Here is a 25316-nt window from a genome sequence, read left to right on the forward strand (position 1 = left end):
GGTGTTCCAATGGCACATTGATAGAATGGAAAGATTAAAAATTGTGGTAGCAGTTCCATATCAGATCAGAGCCTAGTGCTGCTGCTGATTGATCCATGGGCTATAGTATAGAATGGTACTGAACCCCCTAACTACATGGTTTTCAAAGCATATTTCTAAATAACACAGCTTGAACTTAGTCAAAATGAAAGTCGTTGCTCCTGACTCCTAAACAGGACCTCCAGGACTGGTGGGTGGGAGGTAGGAAGGTGTTCTCAAACCTGAGACTTTGACCAAATTATTGTTTTGGAGTGGACTTTACTTTAGGTACTCAAGTGCCAGGTGATGGTGTTCAGCAGTGTGATGGAACTTGCTGTGCAGGTGTAAATTTTGGTTTGGGGTTTGGTGTAGGTAATAGGAAATGACCCTTTGTATTTCATTCAAGAGATGCTAAGATCTGTGAGAACTCAAAGAATTTTTTTTAAAAAAGCACCATTGAATTTACAGTAATAAATAATTAACCTTTTCCATAACCACAGATCATAGGGGCCAATGATTAACTCTGATGTCTTTAGTGTTGATTAACCAACTGAAAATGTTTCCCAAGAGTTTCGATATTTATTCCCTTCACATTGACATACAGCACAAAATATCCACAGGGGATTCAATTTACTAACATCGGAGCTAAGCCAGTCAGTAATATTTATGTTGCCTCAGTCTATTATAAATGTTAAAGTTCTATTGTTGATGCATCAGCTCTTCTGTTGTTTGAAGTGTGGATATTATTTCATGTTGCTATCATTTGTTTTAGGTCATGACAATCTTGATAATTATCATGGTTGTTCAATCAGTGACATGCACTTTTAAAAACTTTATTTATTTATTTATTCTCTTTATGGTGTCGTCATACTTTCTCAGATGTTCAAATTAAAGTAGTTATTAGAATGTTAATTCAGCTTAATTACATTTTCTGTTCTTCTATTGAATACACTTTGAATAATTTATTATCTTGAAATTCCTCTTATTTCAGTACACTATTTATTATCTTAAATCTGCTCTTTTTGTTTTTACAATATTTGTTATTGAAATGAAATAATCCAGTTACACTGCTGTATCTCATCTTTGCTTGCATATCCACCCTAAAATAAAGAAAAATTTCTATTTTCTTCTTTTAGGATATTACACTGCGAAAATTAACTCGGCCAACATCTGCAAAAGGTTCAAGACATAAAAAAGAAGGTAAGTTTGTTTACCTGTTGTCAGTAACAAAGAATGCTTACAGATGTTGTCTCTATAGGAGACCTTAAAATAAATTGCAAAAATTTACAAATATCATGACAATAATATAGATGTTTTTTTTTTTTCTCATTTTAATAATGCAAAAGTAGAATCTATTGAAATTACAGGTGTTTATGCATAAGAATAAAGAATAGTTGTCTTTGTTGAGACTAGAATAAAATCTAATCTAGAATTTATGTAGAACTTACAGCAGTGTATAATTACAATATTGCCATTGTTGATGATGAAATTTCTAAACTGCTTGCTAAAAATACAACGAAGATACACAATTGAAAGTAACAAAGATTTATTCTTAAATTTCCATTATCATCTTGGCTTCTTTCGCCACCAGCTTACCATTTTCTGTTATGATATTCTTCCAAATATTTGTCTTATATTATATTTCCATCTATTCTATCAACACCCCTTACTAATTATTGACACTGTTCAGTAAACATTGCATCACTGTTTCAAGTATTTTTCTTTAAAGTGATATAAATGATTCAATTTTAGTTGACAGTTATACTTTAGAATATTTTGAGTCAATTTACAGTATCTATTACAGTTCTCATCCAACACATTTGGTTTTTTTGATTGTCCTTTTACCAACAACTTTCATATTCCATTGTAAGATTTGCATCATCATCTTCTTCTTCTTCTTCTTCTTCTTCTTCTTCTTCTTCTTCTTCTTCTTCTTCTTCTTCTTCTTCTTCTTCTTCTTCTTCTTCTTCAGATAACAATATTTATTTGGATAAATTGTGGTTTTGTGCTATGTTTTTAATAATTTTACATTATTCATGTCTTATAATGGATATTTCATATTTTTGAATCATATTTGTAATTTATTACTTTCATTCATTTTTTATTTTGTTAAACAAAGGCAATATTTTACATTATGACCAACAGTCATCCCCCCCACCACCACCACCACCTTCCTACTTAAGTTTGCAGCTAGTTTTGCAGGGTATCAGTAATCTAGAGATTGTGCTCAATGCTATCTGAAATAATTTTAATTAATGCATTTGGATTTTTCCTTTTAATTAATCTTTTTCCTCAATTGATTACTCTCTTCCAATATTTTCAGTTTCCATCCATGAGCTCTAATATCTTATTGCTGGTATTTTTCAGATTATTTTGACTAACTCCTTGGGGAGTTATTCCTATATCTGCATTTTAGTAATTCTTCCATATCAAGTTCTATATAATTTTCACTCACTCTGAGTACTGAATCTTTTTTTTTTCTTTTTGTAGCCATGCATCTCTCTTACAGTGAGACATGTATTCCTGTCTCTCTATGATATTTTAACCCCTCATTATCTGGTATAAAGCCACCCACCTCAATCCTACATCATCCCCTCAGTGGAGGAAGTCTTGTTTCACAAGTTATTTGTGTGTGTTCCTTCTCAAGTCATGCCTGGCTCATAAGGGCCAGTTTCCCGGTTTCTTTGGCGTATAGGTTCCCCACCTGAACGGGACGCCAGTCCATCGCAGGTAAGCTGCAAGATGCAGGAGGAAAGAGTGAGAGAAAGTTATGGTGAAAGAGTCAGCAGAAGTTCGCCATTACCTTCTGCTGGAGCCGCGTAGAGCTTAGGTGTTTCGCTCGTAAACACACACATCGCCCGGTCTGAGATTCGAACCCGCAATCCCTCCCTCAACCGTGAGTCCGCTGCTCTAACCACTAGGCCATGTGCCTCCACACACAAGTTACTTGGTGATCTCACTGCTGCTGGTGCCATGTAAATAGTACTCAATATACTCTAAAACGTGGTTGGCATTTGGAAGAGGATCTAGTTGTAGAAACCATACCAAAGCAGACATTAGAGCTTAGCAAATTCCTCTAGGTTGTCAGCTCTTGTCAAATCATTCACCCCACACCAGTACAGAAAATAGATGTTAACTGGTGATGATGATGATGATGATGATGATGATAGAACAAGCAACCACTTTTTCTATAAATGCTTTCCTTTTTAATTTTATTTATATTATTTACTTACTTAATTTTGTCAAGATTGTATTTCTAGAAGTTAAACCATAAAACTAAAGTTACATTTTTCTGCTAAATTTCTGTCTTGTTTACTTTAATTGCATTTTCAAATTATTTTCTTGTTCAGCTTTTGATGTTTTATTTTAATGCTTTCAGAAATGCTAACTTCAAAGATCTCTCATTATTTAATCATACTTTTATTAAACCTGTTATTAGTCTTCTGTTTCATATATTTGTCTTTGCCTGTATATGTTGACTTCTAGTTTGGAGTTCAATAGTTTGCACTCTATTAGTTTCAAAAATTCTAATTGAGTAGGAGTCTGTGGTAATTGTAATAATTGAGAAAGACTCCAGATATAAATATTTCATAAAATTTGAAACATTAAAGAAGCTTATATAACTTGGTTCTCTCTTTCATAATTTAGTTGGCTTCATGTTATTACACTGTCACTATACAGTTGGTAATAATTTTAAAGTTTGGCACATGGCTTCAAATTTGAAGGCAAGCGATATAGTTTATTAAATTTACTCCAGTGTATAGCTGCTACTTTTTAAAAAATATTCTTGGAGAAATGAAAATTAAACACAACCATGTTAACCTTTGAACATATGGAGACTAATTGCCTTTTATAGTCCCAGTCTGACCAGAGCCTTGTGAGTGGATTTCATAGATGAAAACTGAAAGAAGTTCATCATACGTGTGTGTGTGAGTGTGTGTGTGTTTCTGTTTAAGTGTATCTCCTTATCTTGACACAGTGATTGTGAACAAATGTCAGTTATTTCTAATATTTTTCAAAGATATCATAAAAACCTATGTAATTTACGCACTTTTTTTCCACAAAAATACAAATATACTTTAGTGGGTGCATAAATTACATGACTAGATCGTTACCAGAATTTTCAAAGAAATTTTTTTTGTTGGAAAAAGACGTACAAAACACAAAGATTCATACTAGAAGCTGACTCATTTAATGGGCTTAAATATAACGAAGTTAACTTTTATGCTGGACAGTATAACACTTAGATTTTCTGTATGAATTTACCAAAACCATTAAATTGTTAACTACTTTTTGAAGTCTGACATACATGCTGGTAATCATGGTCCGGGCTATATTTTACATATTTCATTCGGCTGAGTGAAGTGTCATCCAAGCTGATGTTTATTGGTAATTAAACTTAATTTGCAACACCCGTGCATATTTGTCAGCTTTGTTTTTGTTCATAATTCTTATCAACAACTTTGGTTTGAAAGACATACAACAGTATGCTAAAGGTGGGACATAATCTCTTGTGGACAAGAAATGTAAAAGAAAGTATATTAGAAACAAGATTATCTTACATCTTTCCAGCAACAACCTTGGGCACCTTTTTGAATTCCATATGATAAACACTTGTGGACATGCTTATAAAATCAAAAAATTAACACAGCACCCATGACTTTCAGAAATATTTTCCAAGCTCACAATTGCTGAAGCATGGAATAAACTACCTGCATCAGTTGTTAGCTGTTGAGACATTACATTCTTCAAAACTTCCATGCTTCCTGAAATCTTCCACCAGAATACCTGATGACTTTTTTTGTTTTTTTACTTGTAGTGCACCTCATCAGCACTGTATACAACAATTTCCTCCATTATATCATATATATAGATACTCACAATTTGTAAAATAATACTTCAGTTATTTCTGGTTATGCAGAGACACACAAACACACAGGCTCGTAAAGGTACATGCATGTGTGCACACACACACACAAACATACAGTCTCATACAGTTATGTACACATACCCACACATGTAATCTCATACAGTTATGTGTACACACACAAACACCCTTAAATACAGTCTCATACACTTACATTCATGCAAACACACACACACACACACACACACACACAATCAGCATCATATTTTTCATTTATTTATTTTTATTATTGGAATGCTAACGTTGAGGGAGAAGGAGGAGGGTATACTGAGTGGCTAAAGCAGACTGCCATTGTCAGTCTCATAAGGGAGGAGAAGGAGGGTATAGGGAGCGAGTAAAACACTGACAGGTGTCAGTCCTGCAAAACCAATTTTATTTATATAGACAGACAACACAAACATTTTGTAATTTAATAGCTTTTAATGTGATACCTGCTAAACAGAAATTATTTTTATTTAATGAAAATTTAATAAAATCTAATCATAAGTAAGTGAAATTATGCTAAATACAAATAAATTGGAAACCTTTTCTCCCTGGCTATATTGGCAATTCTGAAAACTTTTGGGTGCGAATTTTACATGAATTTTATCCTGAAAATCACCTGTGTAAATTACAAAGGTGTGCAATTTACATGGGTTTTTACAGTATGTCTGGTCATAGAGATTTATTACTCCCCTTTGAAATAGGTATGGTTTGATAACAAAAATCTGCCTCTGTTTCATCTATCAAGCATGGAAACATGAACATTAAATTGAGAATGTCAGTGATGGAAGGATTTGAGGATTTTTTCTTTATTCCAACCTTTTCCTTATTCCATCTTATCATCATCATTATTAAGACTAATATACTTTACTAATAGATAAATAAGAAGTTGCAATAGTTTAATTGGTTTATCACTGGCATCAGATTTAAGGTTTCAATGAAATTTGTTCACACACACTTTTAATTCTTTATTCTCAGTAGCCTTACCATAGGGTTGACCAAAATGTTAGCTTGGATTTTTTAAAAGGAAATAAGATACAAGTTTTGTTGTGTCTAAGGGAAAGTCATTAATCCAGTATAATTAACACATGCACTGGTTCAATTCTACTCCTTTATTATTACTCAGTTGGTTAAATAGCCAACTAACTAATCAATTGTTTAATTTGTTTTGTTTGTCAAAGCTTGTTCATTGCTACTAGCAACCTTTTCAAACCAGATACAAAAACAAAGTAAGATACAAGTTTTTAACAAAAAAAAAAAAAAAAGATTTATTCAATGATACAATTATGGTTAATTTCAACATCGTCTGCTATCTTATGAGCAGATCCATTATTCCTCTCTTATACATTTTCTTGTCTCTATTGGCAAATAATTCTTCCTGGTGAATTTCTACATCCTCTTCAGAGATGAATTTTCTAGAAACTAAAACAGGTGGAAATATAAAGGCACAAAATTGGGTGGATATGGTGGGTGAGCCAAAACTTCTCAGCTAGGCCCTAGCAACGTCATCTGTGTCTGCAAAGACGTATCTGGTCTGACATTGTCGTGATGAAAGACAATTCTCTTACAATTGGTGAGTTTTTGATATTTCTGGCGGATTACTGCATTAAATTTCTCCAGCTGGTCACAGTACACTTCCAGGTTGATGGTCCACTTCATAGAAGAAGACTGTAAAGGCAACACCCTTTCACCAAATTAAAAGCATAACCTTGTTTGAATGAAGTCTTGCTTTGGAGTTCATGTGTAGTGGTTTGCTGCACTTCCTCCATAAGTTTTTGCAATTCACTTTGTTATAGACTATCCTTTCTTCATCCCCTAATCACCATTCTCTTAAAAAAAAGAAAAAAAATCGTTTTTTTTCTTACACATCTGCAATGAATCAAGATGGATGTTCATTGTTCCACATTTTCCTCATTCAGTTGAAGTGAGACGTAAACACCAAGCCTGCTTATTCAATCAAATTGATCCTGGTTATGAAATGTGGGTTGGTCTCAACTAAATCCTTCATTTTGTCCTTGTTAATCTCAGTTGTTGGCCAGCCAGAGCAAAGTGCATCTTGAATGGAAAAATTTCCTGACCAAATTTCTGAAAAACCCACTTCTGGTACACACATTTTGTAACAGCATCTTCTCTGTACATAGTACATATCTTCCTGCAGGTTTCCACTCCTTGCTTACTCTTTTTAAAATAGAAAAAGGCATGACATGTTAAAAATATTCATTTTAAATTCTCCATTTTCACAGTGATCGTAAACACTCCAAATACCACCTATCTTGTTGCAAGTTTGCATCAAACTATGTTAGTGTATCAAGTATCTAATGAGTATGCATACACAAAGGGGAAAAAAGGCAAACAAACTGTTTGGTCAACCACTATCATATTTTGTCATCACTTAATGTCTGTTTTCTCTGCTGGCATGAGTTGAACAGTTTGACAAGAGCTAGCAAAACCTGGAGCCACACCAGGTTCCATTCTGTTTTGGCATGGTCTCTACAGTTGGATAGCCTTCCTGACACCAACTATTTTACAGAGTGTACCTGGTGCTTTTGATGTATCACCAGCACCAATGCTTTTTATATGGCACCAGCACTGACTAGATCACCAGTATCTTGCAAGACAAAACCCCCTTGACTGGGAACTGGCGAGTTGTATTGAAGGGGTGTGCATTTGTACCAGTTGAGAGACTAAAGGTATAGAGGGACAGAGATGGGTATCTTTCTGAAGACTAGATATCTGGATACCCCAGATGGAAAGAGAGAGGGTGAGTTAGAGAGTAAGATAAAGAGAGAAATATTGGGAACAATGTACTGAGACATGCCCTCGAGGGACATTAGGGGTGGTGAGAATAAGTGAAGTGATATAGAGGTTTGGGGTTGGGTGAATGGACATGACTGAGTTGACTGAAGCAATGATGGAGGGCTTGGGGGCGAGAGGTTTCAGCAGATACGTAAGGGCATTAAGGCCAATAGCAGTTAGCAAGATGAAGAACTGCACATGGAGGGGAGAGAAGGCACAAAAAAGGAAGTGATTGATAGAAAAAGTAGATGGAGGAAGACATTAGAAAATGGAAGTGATTTAGGTGTGGGAAGAAAGGTAATTAAGAAAGCCAGGTGGGATATAGTATGCACCTATTCTGCTTTCAGGTGATAGAGAAGTGATGACTACTAGGGGATGAAATATGGAGGGAGACATTGATGGAGTAGAGATGGAACCCCTCACAGACAAGTATTATGAAGGTGGTTTTAAGATATCAAGTCTGCAATGGCAGACAAGTTTTCTTGAGTACTGCAAGGCATCAGATATCTCGGTCCTTTGTCATTTCCTTCATAAAGCTCAGAATTCTTGAGAATGGTTTTCAATACTTTGACCCATGTCTTCCTGGGTTTCCCCATTCCAGAAGTTCCATCCACTTTCAGTGATTGGCACTTCTTTCTGCAACTGTCCAAATGTATCCACCACATGACCAAATCAGTGCAGTCTTCTCTCTTGCATACTACATTTAATTCCTCTTATCCTTATCTTTTCTTTTAATACACTAGTGTTTGTCACTGACATTTCTCATCCAGTGGAGCATAGCAGCTTCACTCTAGTCTTCACATGTCCTTTGAATTCAGGGCCCATATCTCAATAGCATGTAGCATTGCCCTTTGCACACGTGTCATACAATCTCCCTTTCACTTGGAGAAAGAGACATTTAGTTGCCAACAGTGGCAAAAGCTCTCTGAACTTTCTACATTTTTTTCTTATTCTAGCAATTAAGCTTCCAGTTCATTCTCCTCCACTGCTAATTAGGTCACCTAGGCAGCAGAAATTATCCATTACTTCTTGAAATCCTCTGGAGCATTTGAGAAAATAAATTTCCCATATGAAACTGAACTTGGTATGTGTGTATGTGTTTTACTGCATAACAGTATGTATTGGTGTGTTGGTTTATATACATCCCCAACTCTTAGCAAAAGAGAAACTGTTAGAATAAGTAACAAACTTAAATTAAGAACTGAAGTTTATTTGACAGAAGCTGTGCCCCAGTACGGCTGCATTCCAATGACTAAAACCAGTAAGAGTAATGAAATAAAAATGTAGTAGTAGAGATTTTTAATCACTTCTTATGATGAGAAATACCTAGTTATATGATTTGGTCATATATATCTTTAAAAAACTGTGTGTGTGTGTGTGCCTGTGTGCATGTGTGTGTATGTGTGCGTGTGTGTGTGTGTGTGTGCGTGTGCATGCGCATATGTATGTGTGTATGTGTATATGAATGTAGAAGGAAACTTAATCATTAGTATCTGTTCTGGGTTATGTAATGGAAGTTGAAACCAAACAAATTATGGAAGAGTGAGGTAGAATTACATAATGTTACAAATCTAATGAAAAGTTTGTCTAGAAGACATGCATGCACATACACACACGCACACACAGTGTTGTCAAGAAACTTGGGGTTTAGTCCCACTGTGTGATACCTTGGGCAAGTGTCTTCTGGTTTAGCTATGACCATGTAGTCAGTAATTAAGTTGGTGGTAACATGTTATTGCAGCAAGCATCACAAATTTAATTAGGAATGATAATGCTGTGATAAAAAGATACATTCCGCTCAGTCCCTATTATTAACTCGGTGTAGTTAATATTGTTAATATTGAAGCAGTATTAAATTATAAACACCAGCCCTTTTACAGCTCCTTGTCATGTAGAGGTTAATACTAATATGTCAATTACTGTGACTGCATGATCACAGAAATGGTTTTACTTTGAGATTGACTAAGACTAATAATGTAGCATTTACATCTTTGCTACATGTAGGATCATGGTGTAGATGTATAAACATTTATACAATTATTTTTTTTTTCTGTTTTTGTTTTCTTTTAATAGAAAATTGGAAGTTGCTTTGCTACTTATATCTAAGGTTTGAAATATTTTTACTATCTTGAAAGTAATGGAAAACAAATGGTTACCAAAAAATCAAAGCTAATTAAATTAGAAGTCACTTGTTTTCATTTACCTCATATACAATACATTAATGCAATACATTAAAATGCTTAGAGCTACAAATGCTGGTTGCACAACAGGTATAGCTCTGCTATCACCACCAGTACGTTGAGAAGGGCCTCAAGCAAAGAGACACTATCTCTCTAAAATTCTTTTTTGCATATCTAGAAAGGGCCATCAAGGACATTGACTGGAGAGGTGGCATGAGCATCAATGGTGAGCAACAAACAACATGTAGCACAAAGCTGAAAAGATGTGGGAAGCAATGAAAGTGAGGAGAGAAAGGAGTGTATCTACTTAGGTCACACAATGAATATGAACCTAGATATGGATGCTGAAATCTCAAAGAGAATAAGGGCAGAAGGGAAGGCATTAACTCAATAAAGGATGTGCCCCAAACAAACCTGGATAATGCCATACTTGCCAGACTCTGCAATACCACCATCCTACCTGCGCTTTTATACTCTGTGGGATGGGGGCTATTATGAAGAGGAGAGAACACTGACTGGCTGCAATGCAAAGGTCCATGGAAAAACCAATGCTAGAAATGTCGTTGAGTACATTCAAAATGAGATAATTCAATGCCTTTGATGTGAAACAGTTACAGGATGCTATCAAGAAGGAAATTCTAAGTCAACTTGATGAGCTCATTGAGGATTCCAGTTTGCTAGTTTAGAAAATTAAAAGCTGCAAATGGTAAGCAAAACCTCCAGTCCAGCAGGAGCCTGGTTGAAGAATCTGGAAGGAGACAAAGAAAATGTTGCAGAAATGGGAAACAGTGAAGATGAACATGAATTATCACCAAGTATTTCATTCTCTGGAAAGCGATCTTACAATATTTAAGAAGGACTTTGAGAATTATAGACAGAAGAAATTGATACAGGCTGCAGATGAGAAGAGAAGTTTAAAAAAAAAATTGTATAAATTAATTGTCATTAAACGAAAAAAATTTCTACTGTATCTAAAATGGATCATTGCCCTTCAAAGTACAGTGCAGTATTTTAGCTTGCTGCATTTACACTACCTGTGTTTTATGAGGTTAATAAAACTTGTTCTTCACTTAAATTATACTTATATTTCTTCCTATTTCTCTTATTTACGTTCAGAATATTAATGATGATACAGGTGCATATATAGAGTTTTAATGAGTTTTATTAAGTGCTATGGTTATTTAAAAAGTGATGATTAGTTCTCCAGAAAATTCACTTATTTGGTAACCCTCTGGTCCCAGTGGTGCTAGAAAGAAGGTTCTATACTCTATACCTCACTTTTGGTTTGTACTTAGGTATAGTATTAGCTTGAAATAACATTTTATATCAGGACTTTAGCTATTTTCTGTGTATGAAGCCAAACGTAAATAAAATTATTTTCCTTTTTATTTATTTATTTTGCATGAAGATTTCCATGTGACTGTTGGAACATTTCTTGTCATATGATTTTATTGACCTTTTCTGAAGCTTTCCGGTGCAGCCAAGTACAAATTTAACTTATGTTTTCCCAAGCTAATATTCTATAATTCAGATGGAAGAATATGGAGTTATTAAGCATATACATGAACTTTCTGTATCTTTTAATAGCACAAATTATTTTCCTGTTGTCAATTCATACAGCTATGAAAGTACACGATGTATCTCCTCTGATTCTATCTGCATTATTTGTAGTCAATAAATCAATACTACCAATGAGCAAAGTAAGCAGTATTTAGCAAAGAAAATTTTAAAAAAATAATAAAAATTGCTGGAATCTCAGAAAACTAGTTATGTTTTATGTTGGCAAAAAATGTTAATATATTTCACAAAATAAGATTGTGTGCATGAGGAGAGGTAAGTTTTGATGTTCCATGATAAAAAAACTTCCTTAAAGACCAAAAGAAAAATGAATAAATGAAAAATAAAATTTTAAATTTTAAAACAAATAAAATAAAAACAGTGATAGTGTAAAAAGTCTTCTCTCTAAACAACGAGTATACTTATTTTGTGAATTTTGTTAAAATTGATTCATAAGAGCTTAAACCAAGTTTCTTAGAATTTAGCCAGATTGATTTATTAATTAGTTTATTTTGAAGTCTAACATGTGGCATCATCTTCCCTGAAGAGAGCATTTCTATTACCAGTATGATGTAAATTTAGGCTTATAGCATTGTGAGTAATCCAAGGATTGAAGCTAGTGATATGTCATAATCACTGATTATTTCTGGATGCCAGAAATTAACCCAGATTTTGACACTGATCTGTGCTCCAATTATTTTATGAAATTTTATGTGCTGGTAGAAAACTGCCTTTGTGTGTCAACCTCATAATTTCTGATCTTTATTAAAGATTATGTTGAACTGCCAATGATTTTATCTACTAAATTACAATTTTGTAAGATAAATATAAATGTTAAAAGAATATGTTGACTCAAGGGTCATAAATATAAAATATAATCAACCAGCAATTACATTACTCCATCTGGTGTCATGCTTATGTATTCACATTGTTTTGATTTAATCTTGTTCAAGAGGGTTATCAACAATATTTGTTTATAATTACAACATTTTGCATGTAAGCCTGAAATTTTGACAGTAGGCTACCAATGATTCAGTTAAGTATTTTCAGTAAAGTCAGGGATATGTATTGGTGTTGTCTTTTTTTTTTGTGACATTACCATATTATTTTGAATGACTTTCTGAAGGACTTCACTTCCACTATGAAAATTCTTTGCTTCATTGGATGAAAATTCAGAAACATCCATATCTGACTCATCCAAAGACAAATCACTGTTATTTTCTTTTTTTTCTTTCTACATTTTATAAGTTTACATGTATATATGCTTCAAAGTTAGAATCACTACTCGCTGAAGCCATATTAGTATAATTACGAAAATATTGATCTCAACTCAGACGATGTACCATTAAAGATTTTCCAGTATTTATGATTATGTTTAGCAGAAATGACTTGATCTCACATCATCTCAGAGCTTTGAGATTTCAGTGATGATTGTTTATGTCTGAAATGACATTGTAAGGTAAGTGTGAGAGACTGAATCTGACCAGTTTGAACCTTAAATATGTAGAGTATTTCAGCTGGATATGGGCAGTTGAAATGACAAAGTTTTATGACGAATGTAAATGTAAAAGGAAAAATGATTTCTGTATCAATTAAGTATGCTGTTTAGCCCTAAGTTATCCTTGATTGATTTAGTAAACCTATAATCAAAGGTATTAGAACTCCATCCAGTCTCTTAAAGAGTATTTAGGACTACATCATCCATTGTGTTCTTTCTTTTTTCTAGCAGATCAAGTTATCACATAATTTTTCTGTATTTACTTACGGCAACCATATTTGTTCAGATATTAAGACCGTACTTACTTATCGAGCTTTCAGCACCAATATGCACTGCCTCTTTTCTATAGTTCTTTCTGCTGTATAAACTGTATTCTATTGTGGAATGTTTTCTAATTTCTCACCATATATGTTCTGCTATTCTTGATTTTATTGCTTCACCTAAGATTCACATTTCAATATTCCATCATTTCCCATCTTTAAAACATCTGGTTTACTATTTCGTAAACATGTCTTTATACAGGAAATTTTTCAATGCATAAGTGTCACACATAAACACTGTTCATTGTATCATCTCAATAAAATACCTACAATTAGGTGAAGCCACAATGAAATCCAGTTTTGGAGTTGCTGCACTTTTGTAAGTAGATGCAGATGTTAGGCATAGGAGTGGCTGTGTGGTAAGTAGCTTACTTACCGACCACATGGTTCAGGGTTCAGTCCCACTACGTGGCACCTTGGGCAAGTGTCTTCTACTATAGCCTCGGGCCGACCAAAGCCTTGTGAGTGGATTTGGTAGAAGGAAACTGAAAGAAGCCCGTCATATATATGTATATATATATGTATGTGTGTGTATGTTTGTGTGTCTGTGTTTGTCCTCCCAACATCGCTTGACAACCGATGCTGGTGTGTTTACGTCCCTGTAACTTAGCGGTTCGGCAAAAGAGACCGATAGAATAAGTACTAGCCTTACAAAGAATAAGTCCTGGGGTCGATTTGCTCGACTAAAGGTGGTGCTCCAGCATGGCCACAGTCAAATGACTGAAACAAGTGAAAGAGTAAAAGAGTAAAGTTCTCGAGGTGGGCATTTATTTGTTTATTTTTTAAAGTACTTTACAAAGTGGAACAATGTACTTCATATTTATAAGTTTTGTCATTTGTTACTTGAGCAGCCATAATTTCTTAGTGCATTTTGAAAAGTGTAGATAGCCTTCTTAGTGGAAAGTTAGTGATTTATTGAAGTCATAACAAATCATTAGACCATTGAGTTAATTTTATTTTTTAGTTCTTTTATCAGAGAAATTTCTGCTTGAAAAAAGATAAATATATTTGTGAAAGATATCAGATGAAAAAGCAGAACAAAGTAGGATGTCTTATTAAAAAAGTGTTTGTCATCATTATTATTATTTTATCTGAATGCAGACTGAGATTTAAGGAAATATTGAAAGTTTTATTTCTTATATTCAATTTTCAGTTTGTTATTGAAATCTGAATAAAATCTTAATTTAGTTTTTAAAAAATATTTATTCAATGTTTTTTACTCTCTAATTTTGCCTTATGAAAATTGTCAGTTTTATTGATGTTAATTTCAAATTATATACTAAAGCAGTAAAAAAAAATTTTTTTTCTGTGTTTGTTTCTGTATTTGATTGTAAAAATAGTTTCATTTTGTATTGAGAGATCTTTGTTCTCATGTGTTGCAAAAGTAAGTAAAATATTTACTTTTCATCACTTTGCTATACTAACTATTAGTGATGTTATTTAACCCATATCTGTCAAAATTATAAGCTCCATGATAATAGTTGCTGCTGGATTATCTTTAGCACCGAGTAATATCATTAATAATTAAAAGTGGCATGGGGAAAAGAGGAACTTATCCTCAATTCTGAAATCTGATGCAAATGCTTGCAACAGAGGAAACTCCTGTAAAGATGCCCAAAGGCCGAGTGATAACATCAGAGGGAGTAATGTATTAAGTGTACCACCCAAGTAGGGTTCTAGCATTTACCTCTCTCACTACACCATCCATATATAAATTAATCAGCCACATAGACATCACACAACCCTGTCTTAACCCCACCATCACATCAAACCATTCACTTATTTCACCACTCATCCTAACGCACATAAAATCTCTGAACAGCTCTGAACAGTTGATCATCTACTCCATACAACTACAACACCTGCCACATTGCATCCCTATGCACTCAAGTCATATACCTTCTCTAGAGCCTTTATGGATCTAGAGAAAGCATATGTGAAATAATATTACTAGTAATAATATTGAATATTTTTTTCCTAATTTGCAGAAAATGAAGTCTCACCTGTACCTTCTGATATGCAGCTTTCATCAGCAGTGGAGACTACTGATGGCCAGCAGACAAAAATATCTCCCAAGGCTCCAGAACAGTATGTATTGTATTTAAATATACTGTCACAACTATTCATGTTATTTATGATATATGTTATAATATTCTAAAACCAGGCTCTTTTTTACAATCACTTTATTACTATAATTAAGACTATGTATGAAATCATAGAAATTCTAATGCGCTACTTCAATAATGATGTTTGTATTTCTTATTCCCAGGTTTATTTCATACTATATGATACTGGGTTGTGTTGTTTCTTTAGCTGCAGATGAAGAAAAGGAGGTCTTTCATTGATTGGTTTTCTTTTTAAAGTTTATCAGGAGAAGAGGTGAGGAAAAAGCAGTGTCAATGACTTCGCAGACTGGTGAGACTGATGCACATTATGTCCTGTTTGAACTTAAGCAAGTCACTGTCATTGCAGGATGAATGTGGATGGGAAGGGAATTAAAGATTTGGTTCTAATGCTTACAACAGAGTAAACTTGTGACTTTATCAGGGATGCCGAAAAGTAATGTTCTTTTTTCAAGCAAATAGTCTGACATTATATACCACGAATAGTTTACCAGCTATCTTCTAAATAATAGCTGTCTGGAAAAAGTGCTTGTGTACTGGACCAAAGTCATGGATTCCAACAGTAATAAAGACATCAGAATGATGGGCACCTTGTTCAAGGATAGATACACACAGCATCTGGCATCATTCTGGGTACAAAAATAAAAGACATGTGACATCCCTATCCAATATGAAAGAAGTAAGCAAGCAACCCCCAGATAACATGGAACATTATTGCTAAGGCCGGGAAGTACAGGTGACAGAGTATCAAATGTGAGCTTTGCATTACTGAAAAGCTAGACAACATCCAGTCAAAAGATAACATTTGAAACATTAGAGATGAAACTTTCTCTTTCTGCATGCTCTAGCAATATTTCACATTCCAAAATTTCAAAGAACCACCACCCACTCTACAGATCCTACCAGGATAGGTTTTTTTTTCCTCTGAATGTGAGCATTAAATATATACATCATATGAACTCCACACATAGAAGACACATGCCTTAATGGTGAACTCCCTCAATACATAAACACATGAATATTACACATACCCAGCAGATAAACATGATATAAACAAACTTATCATTCAGCACAATTTTTTTCCAAAAGTTAAACCCAAGGGTGATAATCACCCAAAAGTTGTTGCTTAGGAGTTCTCTCTTTTGATTTCTTTTTTTTTTTACCAAAAGTTCTCATAAGACTTTCTCATAAATTCTTTTTGTGTTTTAATCCAAAATGGATTGACAACTGGTGTTGGTGTGTTTACATCCCTATAACTTAGCAGTTCAGCAGAAGATACTGATAGATAAAGTACCAGGCTTAAAAGAAAAGAAATAAGCACTGGGGTCGATTCATTTGACTACAAATCCTTCAAGGTGGTGTCCCAACATGGCTGCAGTCTAAGGACTGAAACAAGTAAAAGATAAAAGGAACCTCAACAAAAGATATATGCACTCACTCACACATACACACCCATGTATACACATGTACACATGTCTGTGTGTTTGTGCGTGTATATATATATTTATGCATCCATTCATTTTTTGAAATTTTATTTTTACATTTTCATAATTATAAGCATCATCATCATTGTCGTCATCACCATTTTTTTTTTATTGCCCACAAGGGGCTAAACACAGAGGGGACAAACAAGGACAGACAAACGGATTAAGTCGATTACATCGACCCCAGTGTGTAACTGGTACTTATTTAATCGACCCCGAAAGGATGAAAGGTAAAGTCGACCTCGGCGGAATTCGAACTCAGAACGTAACGGCAGACGAAATATCGCTAAGCATTTCGACCGTCGCACTAACGTTTCTGCCAGCTCATCACCATTATCATTTCATGGTGTGTCACTGTAGAACTAGACTGGCTTTTATTTATTTTCATCTTTGAGTGTTGCCCAGAGGTGCAGTGGCAGAGATGGATATCAGAGGTATGTAAATAGTGGTGAACAAAAATAAGGTGGAGGAAGTTTGTGGCAGGTGACTAATACTTAAATCTCACATCCACTAGCATTAACTCTTTAGCATTCAGATTACTTTGTCAAATGTAATGCGTATTTATTCACATTGTTTTGATTTGATCATGTATTGTATTGTAGCTTTGAGATTTTGTGATGACGGTCGTCATCATCATCATCATCATCATATTTGTTTTCCATGCTGGCATGGGTTGAGCGGTGTGACCAGAGCTGGCAAGCTGCACGAAGCTCCAGTCTGATTTGACATAGTTTCTATAGCTGGATGCCCTTTATGACATCAACCACTTTATAGAGGGTGCTGGGTGCTTTTATGTGGCACTGCACAAGTGCCTTTCTTGTGACACTGGCATAAGTGCACCTTACGTGTTACAGGCATGAGTGACCTTTACATGACACTGGCACAGGACTCTTTCAGGCCAATTGTCTTCACCAGGGCAAATGGTCTTAACATGTCTGCTGTAGAGTACTGGTCTTCTTGAGGACATCAAGGGACCAGGTTTCATGGTCCTTTGTCATCTCATCTGAAAGGTTCAGTGTCTTGAGGTCATCCTTCGATACTTCATCCCACATCTTCCTGGGTTCCTTCTTCCATGAGTTCCATCTATTTTTAGAGATTGGCACTTCTTTATGGAGCTGTTGGCATCCATCCACATCACATGACCAAACCCCTGCAGTCTCCTCTCTTGCACACTGCATCTCATTTCTCTTTTGCCTAACTACTCTCTCAATACACTAGCACACTGTCAAACATGTACACTTACATTGCACATCCAGTGAAGCATACTAGCCTCATTCCTCTCTAACCTTCACATGTCCTCTATATTCAGGGCCCATGTCTCACTACCATGTAGAATTGCTATCCATATACATGCATCATACTATCTTCCTTCCACTTGGCGAGAGAAACCTTTCATAGCCAATGGAGATAAAAGCTCTCTTAATTTCCTCCATCCTATTTTTATTCTAGCTATTATGCTAACCGAACCTACTACCCTACTACTAATTTGGTTCCCTATGTAGCATAGATTATCTTCTACTTCTAATGGGCCACCAGAGTATTTGAGAGAATTATGCATGTGATTGTATATTTTTAGTATGATGTTGTAAGATAGGTGTCAGAGGCCAGACCTGGCTAGTTTGAACATTAAGCAAGTAGAATATTTTGGCCGGGTAGGGCCGGTTTAAATGCTAAATAGTTAAAGCCACCTCCCTTGACTGTAAGCCCCACTCATTTGAAGGGGATCTTGGTTTTGTGAGCTATATGGTGACCTCACTGGTGTTGTTGGCATGAAGAAAAAAAAAGCACCCAGTATTCTCTGTAAAATGGTTGGAATTAGGAAGAGCAAGCAACTGTAGAAACTATACCAAATCAACATAAGAAAACCACACTATCAGATTCTGTCAAATTGTCCAATGTATGCCAGCATAGCAGATGTATGTTAAAAGATGATGATGTATATATATATATATATATATATATATATAAGGAGAATATATATATATATGTATGTATAAGGAAAATATATATTATATGTATGTATAAGGAGAATATATATATAAATGTATGTATAGGGAGAATATATATATATATATATATATATATATATGTATGTATGTATGTATAGGGAGAATATATATATATAAAGTTAATCCAAACATGAAAACACCAAGAGAAAACACAACAACGCGAGGACGTGGAATAAATATAGTATTATTGGATGCTCAGGAAGGAAGGGAAGAAGGAGGGTTTTACGTTTTGAGCAGAGCTCTTCGTCAGAAACATAGGTAAAGGAAAGATCCAGAGAAGGGAAGACGGAGGAAAAGAATCACCAACGGTACACACGCGGTCACATTTTGAAAATATATATATATATATATGTATAGGGAGAATTCACAAAAAAAACAAAAGACGAAGACAGGTGGTGTAGAAAACAACAGATATATTAGCATAACGCTCGGGAATTAAAAAAGTCTTCCATAGAAAAGAACATAGAAAGAAACAAGGAGAGAAAAAAATGTGTGTACTTATATATGCATTCATACAGCTAGGTGAAACTTCGAAGTCACTGTCAACAAGAATAATAAATTTGTAGTGTACAAAATTACTGAGTAACCCATCAGATTAATGTAAAATTGTTTTTATTATAGCTGAACATAAAAACAAGCATTAACATGTATATTTTTTACTTGTTTCTGTCGTTTTGACTGTGACCATGCTGGAGCACCGCCTTATATATATATATATAATGATTTTATTTATATATCACATGTTCAAGGTAAAACCCACTGCTATTTGGTTTCAACTGTTATAGAATATACTTCGTATAAAATTGCTTTTGTAAACATCAGACAGTATGGTATTTTCATGAAAGTTCATAGCACTAATTAGATGCTGTGGCAGCTAAATCACTCGATGGTCAACAGTTCATTCTAATTCTTTGCTACTTGGAGGTTGTAGAGACATTGTTGATAACTGCAATTCTAAAATGTTGAACTTTGAATATTTTGGCTGCAGATAGCTGTTTGCCTATTATATAATGATGCTCACTCAGTTTATTCATGTATATGTGAGAGTATATTGAAGAAGTTTTGTTGATATTTGATATATTGTTAAAGCATAGATTTTAGCCTAAACAATGTGGATAAGTCAATTATTTTCAATGAAATGGTCAAAGAAAGCCAATTGCAGAGTTGATAGTATACAGATATGAAACTTTAAGCAAGGGTATGGAGTGGGTTATATCAGTTTGTATGGAATTCAAAGAACTAAGTTTGGGTGAGTTAAGAAAATTGCTTTTAGTTTCACATCATTCAAAAGGATTTGGAGAAAAGATTTGTATAGCTACACTAACTTGAAAAGATAAGATACAAGCAAAAAACAAATATATAGACAAAAAAACAGAAATAATGAACAAGTGTAAAATGTTGATAGGAGTGGCTGTGTGGTAAGTAGCTTGCTTACCAACCACATGGTTCCGGGTTCAGTCTCACTGCATGGCACCTTGGGCAAGTGTCTTCTACTATAGCCTCAGGCCGACCAAAGCCTTGTGAATGGATTTGGTAGACGGAAACTGAAAGAAGCCCGTCGTATATATGTATATATATATATGTGTATGTATATGTGTGTGTATGTTTGTGTGTCTGTGTTTGTGTGTCCGACCAACATCGCTTGACAACCGATGCTGGTGTGTTTATGTCCCCGTAACTTAGCGGTTCGGTAAAAGTACTAGGCTTACAAAGAATAAGTCCTGGGGTCGATTTGATCGACTAAAGGCGGTGCTCCAGCATGGCCGCAGTCAAGTGACTGAAACAAGTAAAAGAGTAAAAAGAGAGTATAGCTGACTGAAAGAAATAGCATGGGGTGGTGAGGTAGGACTATAATGTAAGATTCAGAGATGAAGCATACTGGAATGGCAGACAGGAAGTGGCTAAAATTGAAGAGAGTCAGTTGTTTCTAATAAAGTTTAAACATGTAGTTAGAGAGATAAGCACCGGAGGAGCATAGTTGAAACAGGTGTGTGTTTATCATCATTGTCATTTAACATCCCTTGCATGTTGGCAGAGGTTGAACAGTTTGACATGAACTGAGCAAGCAGAAGGCTGCATTGAGATGCAATGTCTGCTCTAGCATGATCTCTACAGCTGGATGCCCTTCCTAATGCCCAATCACTTAACAAAAAGTATAGGGTACTATTTTTCATTGCACCAGCACTGGTAAGGTCACCAAGTACCTGCAAGATAAGACCCTTTAACTGAATGTGGTATAGTATTTATTGAGGGGTATGAAATTGTGATAGAGGGATAGGTGCAGGTGTCTTGCTGGAAATGTGAATGTATGGCTTCTCCATCAGGAATGACAGAGAGAGTTATGTGTGGTAAGGTACAAAGTGACTACACTATTTTTTGTTTTTGTGCTTGGTCAGTAAGTGTTATTTCCTTTGCTTCTATCTAGAAAACAAAGAAAAAGACTACTATTTTCTTCACACTTTGCTTTTGTTTCCTGGACATCGATGTTTTGAAACTGATCTATTTTCCATTACATTTCTGACAGATTTAGCACTGAGTTGCTGAAGCAGAAATATCGTTATAGCAAATACTCTGCTCAGCACCATAGATTTGCTTGTCACTTGATTGGCCAAAACCACTTGAGCATGTCCCTTAGTGGCTGACAATAAGTGCATCTTTGATCATGAGTAGGAATAGTTGGAGATCATCATAGGCATGTGTCGACAGGAATTCTTTGAAGTTTGATTAAATATCTTAAAAGCAAAGTTTGAAGGAAATATTAACCATTTTTCATACTTTCTATGGGTAAGCAACTAGGAAATAACAGTTGCTATCCAATGACAAAAATCGTTTTACACAGTGTTTTGAGAGAGAGAATAGGATAGAAAAAAGGTGGGTAGATAGATAAGTGCATTAGATTTGGATGCAATGAGTATCGGAATAGGGGAAGTGAAAGAAAGGAAATTGGAGTGCAAGAAGGAGGATGAGGTAACAAGGGACTCTAGTAGGGGTACAAAGTGGTGTCATTTACAGCACTCAAGTGAGTTGTACTGCAGAAGATTGATGGAAGGTTTGGTGCTAGAAGATGAGTTGTGGAAGAAGGATGTATGTGAGAAATTGGGGGTTAAAGAAATAAGCAGTGGAGCAGTATAGTTGATGTGTGAAAAAGCGTGTGTGAGATGTGTGAGAAAGAGTGTTGTGTGTGTGTGTAATTGTGGGGAATAAATGTGTTGCTGTAGATATGGTATAGGGCTGTGGGTGTTAAGAACAATACATCATAGGGGTGGTGATGTGATGAGTAGGTTGTGAAGTGTGTGTGAATGTAAAGGTAGAAAGTGGTACTTTTAGTGCATGTATAGATTAATTTGGTTATGTAACTTAGAGAGGTAAACAAACCGAAACCAGTTGTCAAGAGGTGGGGAACAAAAATAAGGTGCACACAATTCCAAATGTTTTTTTTCCTAATTTAACAGCAATATAATGTATGTGTGTGTGTGTGACCGGCTTACATACAGTTTCTGTTTACTAAGTTCACTCTTGAAGACCCAGGAAGACATGTGATGAAGTATTGAAGGCTGATCTCAAAACTGAACATTAGGAAGGAGATGACAGAGGACTGAGATATGAGGTGCATTGCTGTACTTGCAAAGACCCACCCACCACAACAGAATTGAGATCCTGAAACCAAGGTGCCACATAAAAATATTGGCATGGGTTCTGATGCCCTGTAAAAGCACCTAGTACACACTCTCTCTCTCTCTAAAGTGATTGATGTTAGGAAGGGCATTGAGCCATAGGAACCAAGCTAAACTTGACTACAGAACCTGGTGTAAACCCTGGCTTTGTTAGTTCCTATCAAGCCTTCCAACACATGCCAGCATGAAAAATTGATGCTAAATGTTGATGACGATGACTCACAATGCTTTGGTCAGCCTAAGGACCTGAATCTGAAACCATGATGTTACAAAGTGCACTTCTTAATCACACATGTTCCTCTGGAAATATGTTTTCTTTTATTGTAAAGAATTTTATTTATTTATTTATTTTTTTGACAATTCAGTACTATTGTTAGATGTTAAACAATGATTAAAAGTCTTTATGCTTAAGCAAGAAGGTTCAAAATTTAAAGCATTTCAGGAGTGACTAAATTTATGCTTGTTTTATCTTGAAATGTTACCCACCAAAATTCTTCACTTGTTAAAAGGTAAAATAAAAATTGAATATAATAATTAAAACAGCGAAGACCTGTTGAGGCAAGTGAAATCGAAATCAAATTTGATGACTGGCATCCATGCTAGTGGGGCGCTAAGAGCACCATACAAGCATGATCATTGCCAGAGCGGCTAACTGGCTTTCGTGCCAGTGGCATGTAAAAAGCACCATTCAAGCATGATTGTTACCAGCATTGCCTTAATGGCACTTATGCCAGTGGCAAGTGAAAAAACATTCGAGCAAGGTCGTTGCCAGTGCTGCTGGACTGGATCCTGTGCAGGTGGCATGTAAAAAACACCATTTGAGCGTGGCCATTGCCAGTACCACATGATTGGCCCTCGTGCTGGTGGCACGTAAAAGCACCCACTACACTCTCAGACTGGTTGGCATTAGGAAGGGCATCCAGCTGTAGAAACTCTGCCAGATTGGAGCCTGGTGCAGCCATCTAGTTCGCCAGTCCTCAGTCGTATCGTCCAACCCATGCCATCATGGAAAGCGGACATTAAATGATGATGATGAAGAGGATGAGGATGATGATGAATAATTAAAACAGCATTATAATGTTTAACTATTTCTAAAACTTGTACTTGACGTCTAATTTTTTATTTGTTTCTTTCATTTATTTTTTTAATGTTTTTACAGTTCATCATCATTAAATCGAGTTGGTAGCGCACGGCGTGCACCGCCTAAACTGAGAACATCAGAAGTTATTGACGATCCTATGATACAGTAAGTTATCTTTAATGGACAAAACATAACAGTGGCCTAACCTTTAACCTTTGTATTACTATATTTCTGTTTAACCCTTTAGTATTTAAACAGGCCATATCCATCGCAAATATTCTACCTGTTTTATGTTCAAACTAGCCAGATCTGGCCCCTCACACCATCCCTACAATATCCTTCTAAAAATACAGTTACCTCATCAAAATCTCGAAGCTACAAGATAATGTATGATTAATTCAAAACGTGTGAGTAGATAAGCATTACATAGGACAGAATAATGTGAATGCTAAGGTGTTAAATACACAGCCTTTGTTTCAATTAATTTTTAAGGTAATGAGTCTATCTAGAGCAGTGGTTTTCAACTAGGCCCGATATGGCCCTTGGGGGCTCCATGTAAGATTCTGTTGTTAAGGTTTACATGCAATAAATTGGTTCTACTTCTACAGTACACAAAGCATTTTAACATTTTTTTCTATAATTCCTAGCAATATTTAATTATAAAAATGCTGTAGGATCCTTTTTACATTCTCATATATATATATATAATATATATATATATATATATATATATAATATATATATATATATATATATAGAATGGATATAGAGGCCTTGTAGAATTAAATAGGAATCAAAAGGGTCCGGAGGCTAAACATGGCTAAGAACCACTTGTCTAAAATTATGTTTAGCTCTTCTCAGTTTTTTGTTTTGTTTCATTAATTCATGAGTCTAACAAACATTGTCAATATAAACATTCCTACTTTGTTTAAATACTTCATGTAATTCTAAAGGACTTTTAAAAGTCGCTGTCTAGCTTGACTTTCACAGCACTAAGTGGATGGAAGTTCCAGATGGCATTCTCATATGGTATCAATTTCCTTAGCTAGAGGAACTGGAACCTTAAACCATTATCACTAAATGTCCAATTTCCCATGCTTCCATGGGTCAGACAAAATTTTTCTTGGCAGATATTCTATGGCAAGAAGCCCTTGCTGTTTCCAACTCTTGCCTGTTTCCAAGTAAAGTGATGTATTCCCTTAACTAAACGTGTTTCTTCACAAGAGACTGGAAACAAATGACCTCATTTGTATGATATACATTTACAACCATCACATGATATGTAATAAAAGATACTCAGTTACACACATACACGTATTCTTTTAGAAGGTGCATGGCTCAGTGGTTTCACCATCAGGCTCATAATCATGAGGTAGAGAGTTCGATTCCTGGACCAGGCCGTTTGTTGTATTCTTGAGCAAGACACATTATTTCATGTTGCTCCAGTTCACTCAGCTGTAGAAATGAGTCACTGGTGCTGAGCTGTATTGATCTTTGCCTTTCCCTTGTATAACATTGGTTGTTAGGCGAGGAGAGGCTGTTATGCATGGGTGACTACTGATCTTTCATAGATGACCTTGCCTCAGAGGGTAACTTTCTAGGTGCATTCCCATGGAAGGGGATCTTTATTTATTAATTTTTTTATTTAGAATTTAATAAACAAGAAA

At 35.2% G+C, this 25316-nt stretch overlaps 1 protein-coding gene across 1 annotated transcript in view; it reads left to right on the forward strand.

Moving 5' to 3' along the window:
- Positions 1 to 25316, forward strand: part of LOC115213076 (TRAF3-interacting protein 1) — a 238366-nt gene that overhangs the window by 102506 nt on the left and 110544 nt on the right. Inside the window, exons 8-10 of the mRNA XM_029781996.2 lie at positions 1155 to 1218; positions 15267 to 15366; positions 23728 to 23814. Coding sequence (XP_029637856.1) covers positions 1155 to 1218; positions 15267 to 15366; positions 23728 to 23814 — 251 coding nt within the window. The remainder of the gene's footprint in view (positions 1 to 1154; positions 1219 to 15266; positions 15367 to 23727; positions 23815 to 25316) is intronic.

This window comes from Octopus sinensis, linkage group LG6 (assembly GCF_006345805.1).
Source record: "Octopus sinensis linkage group LG6, ASM634580v1, whole genome shotgun sequence".
Lineage (NCBI taxonomy): Eukaryota > Metazoa > Mollusca > Cephalopoda > Octopoda > Octopodidae > Octopus > Octopus sinensis.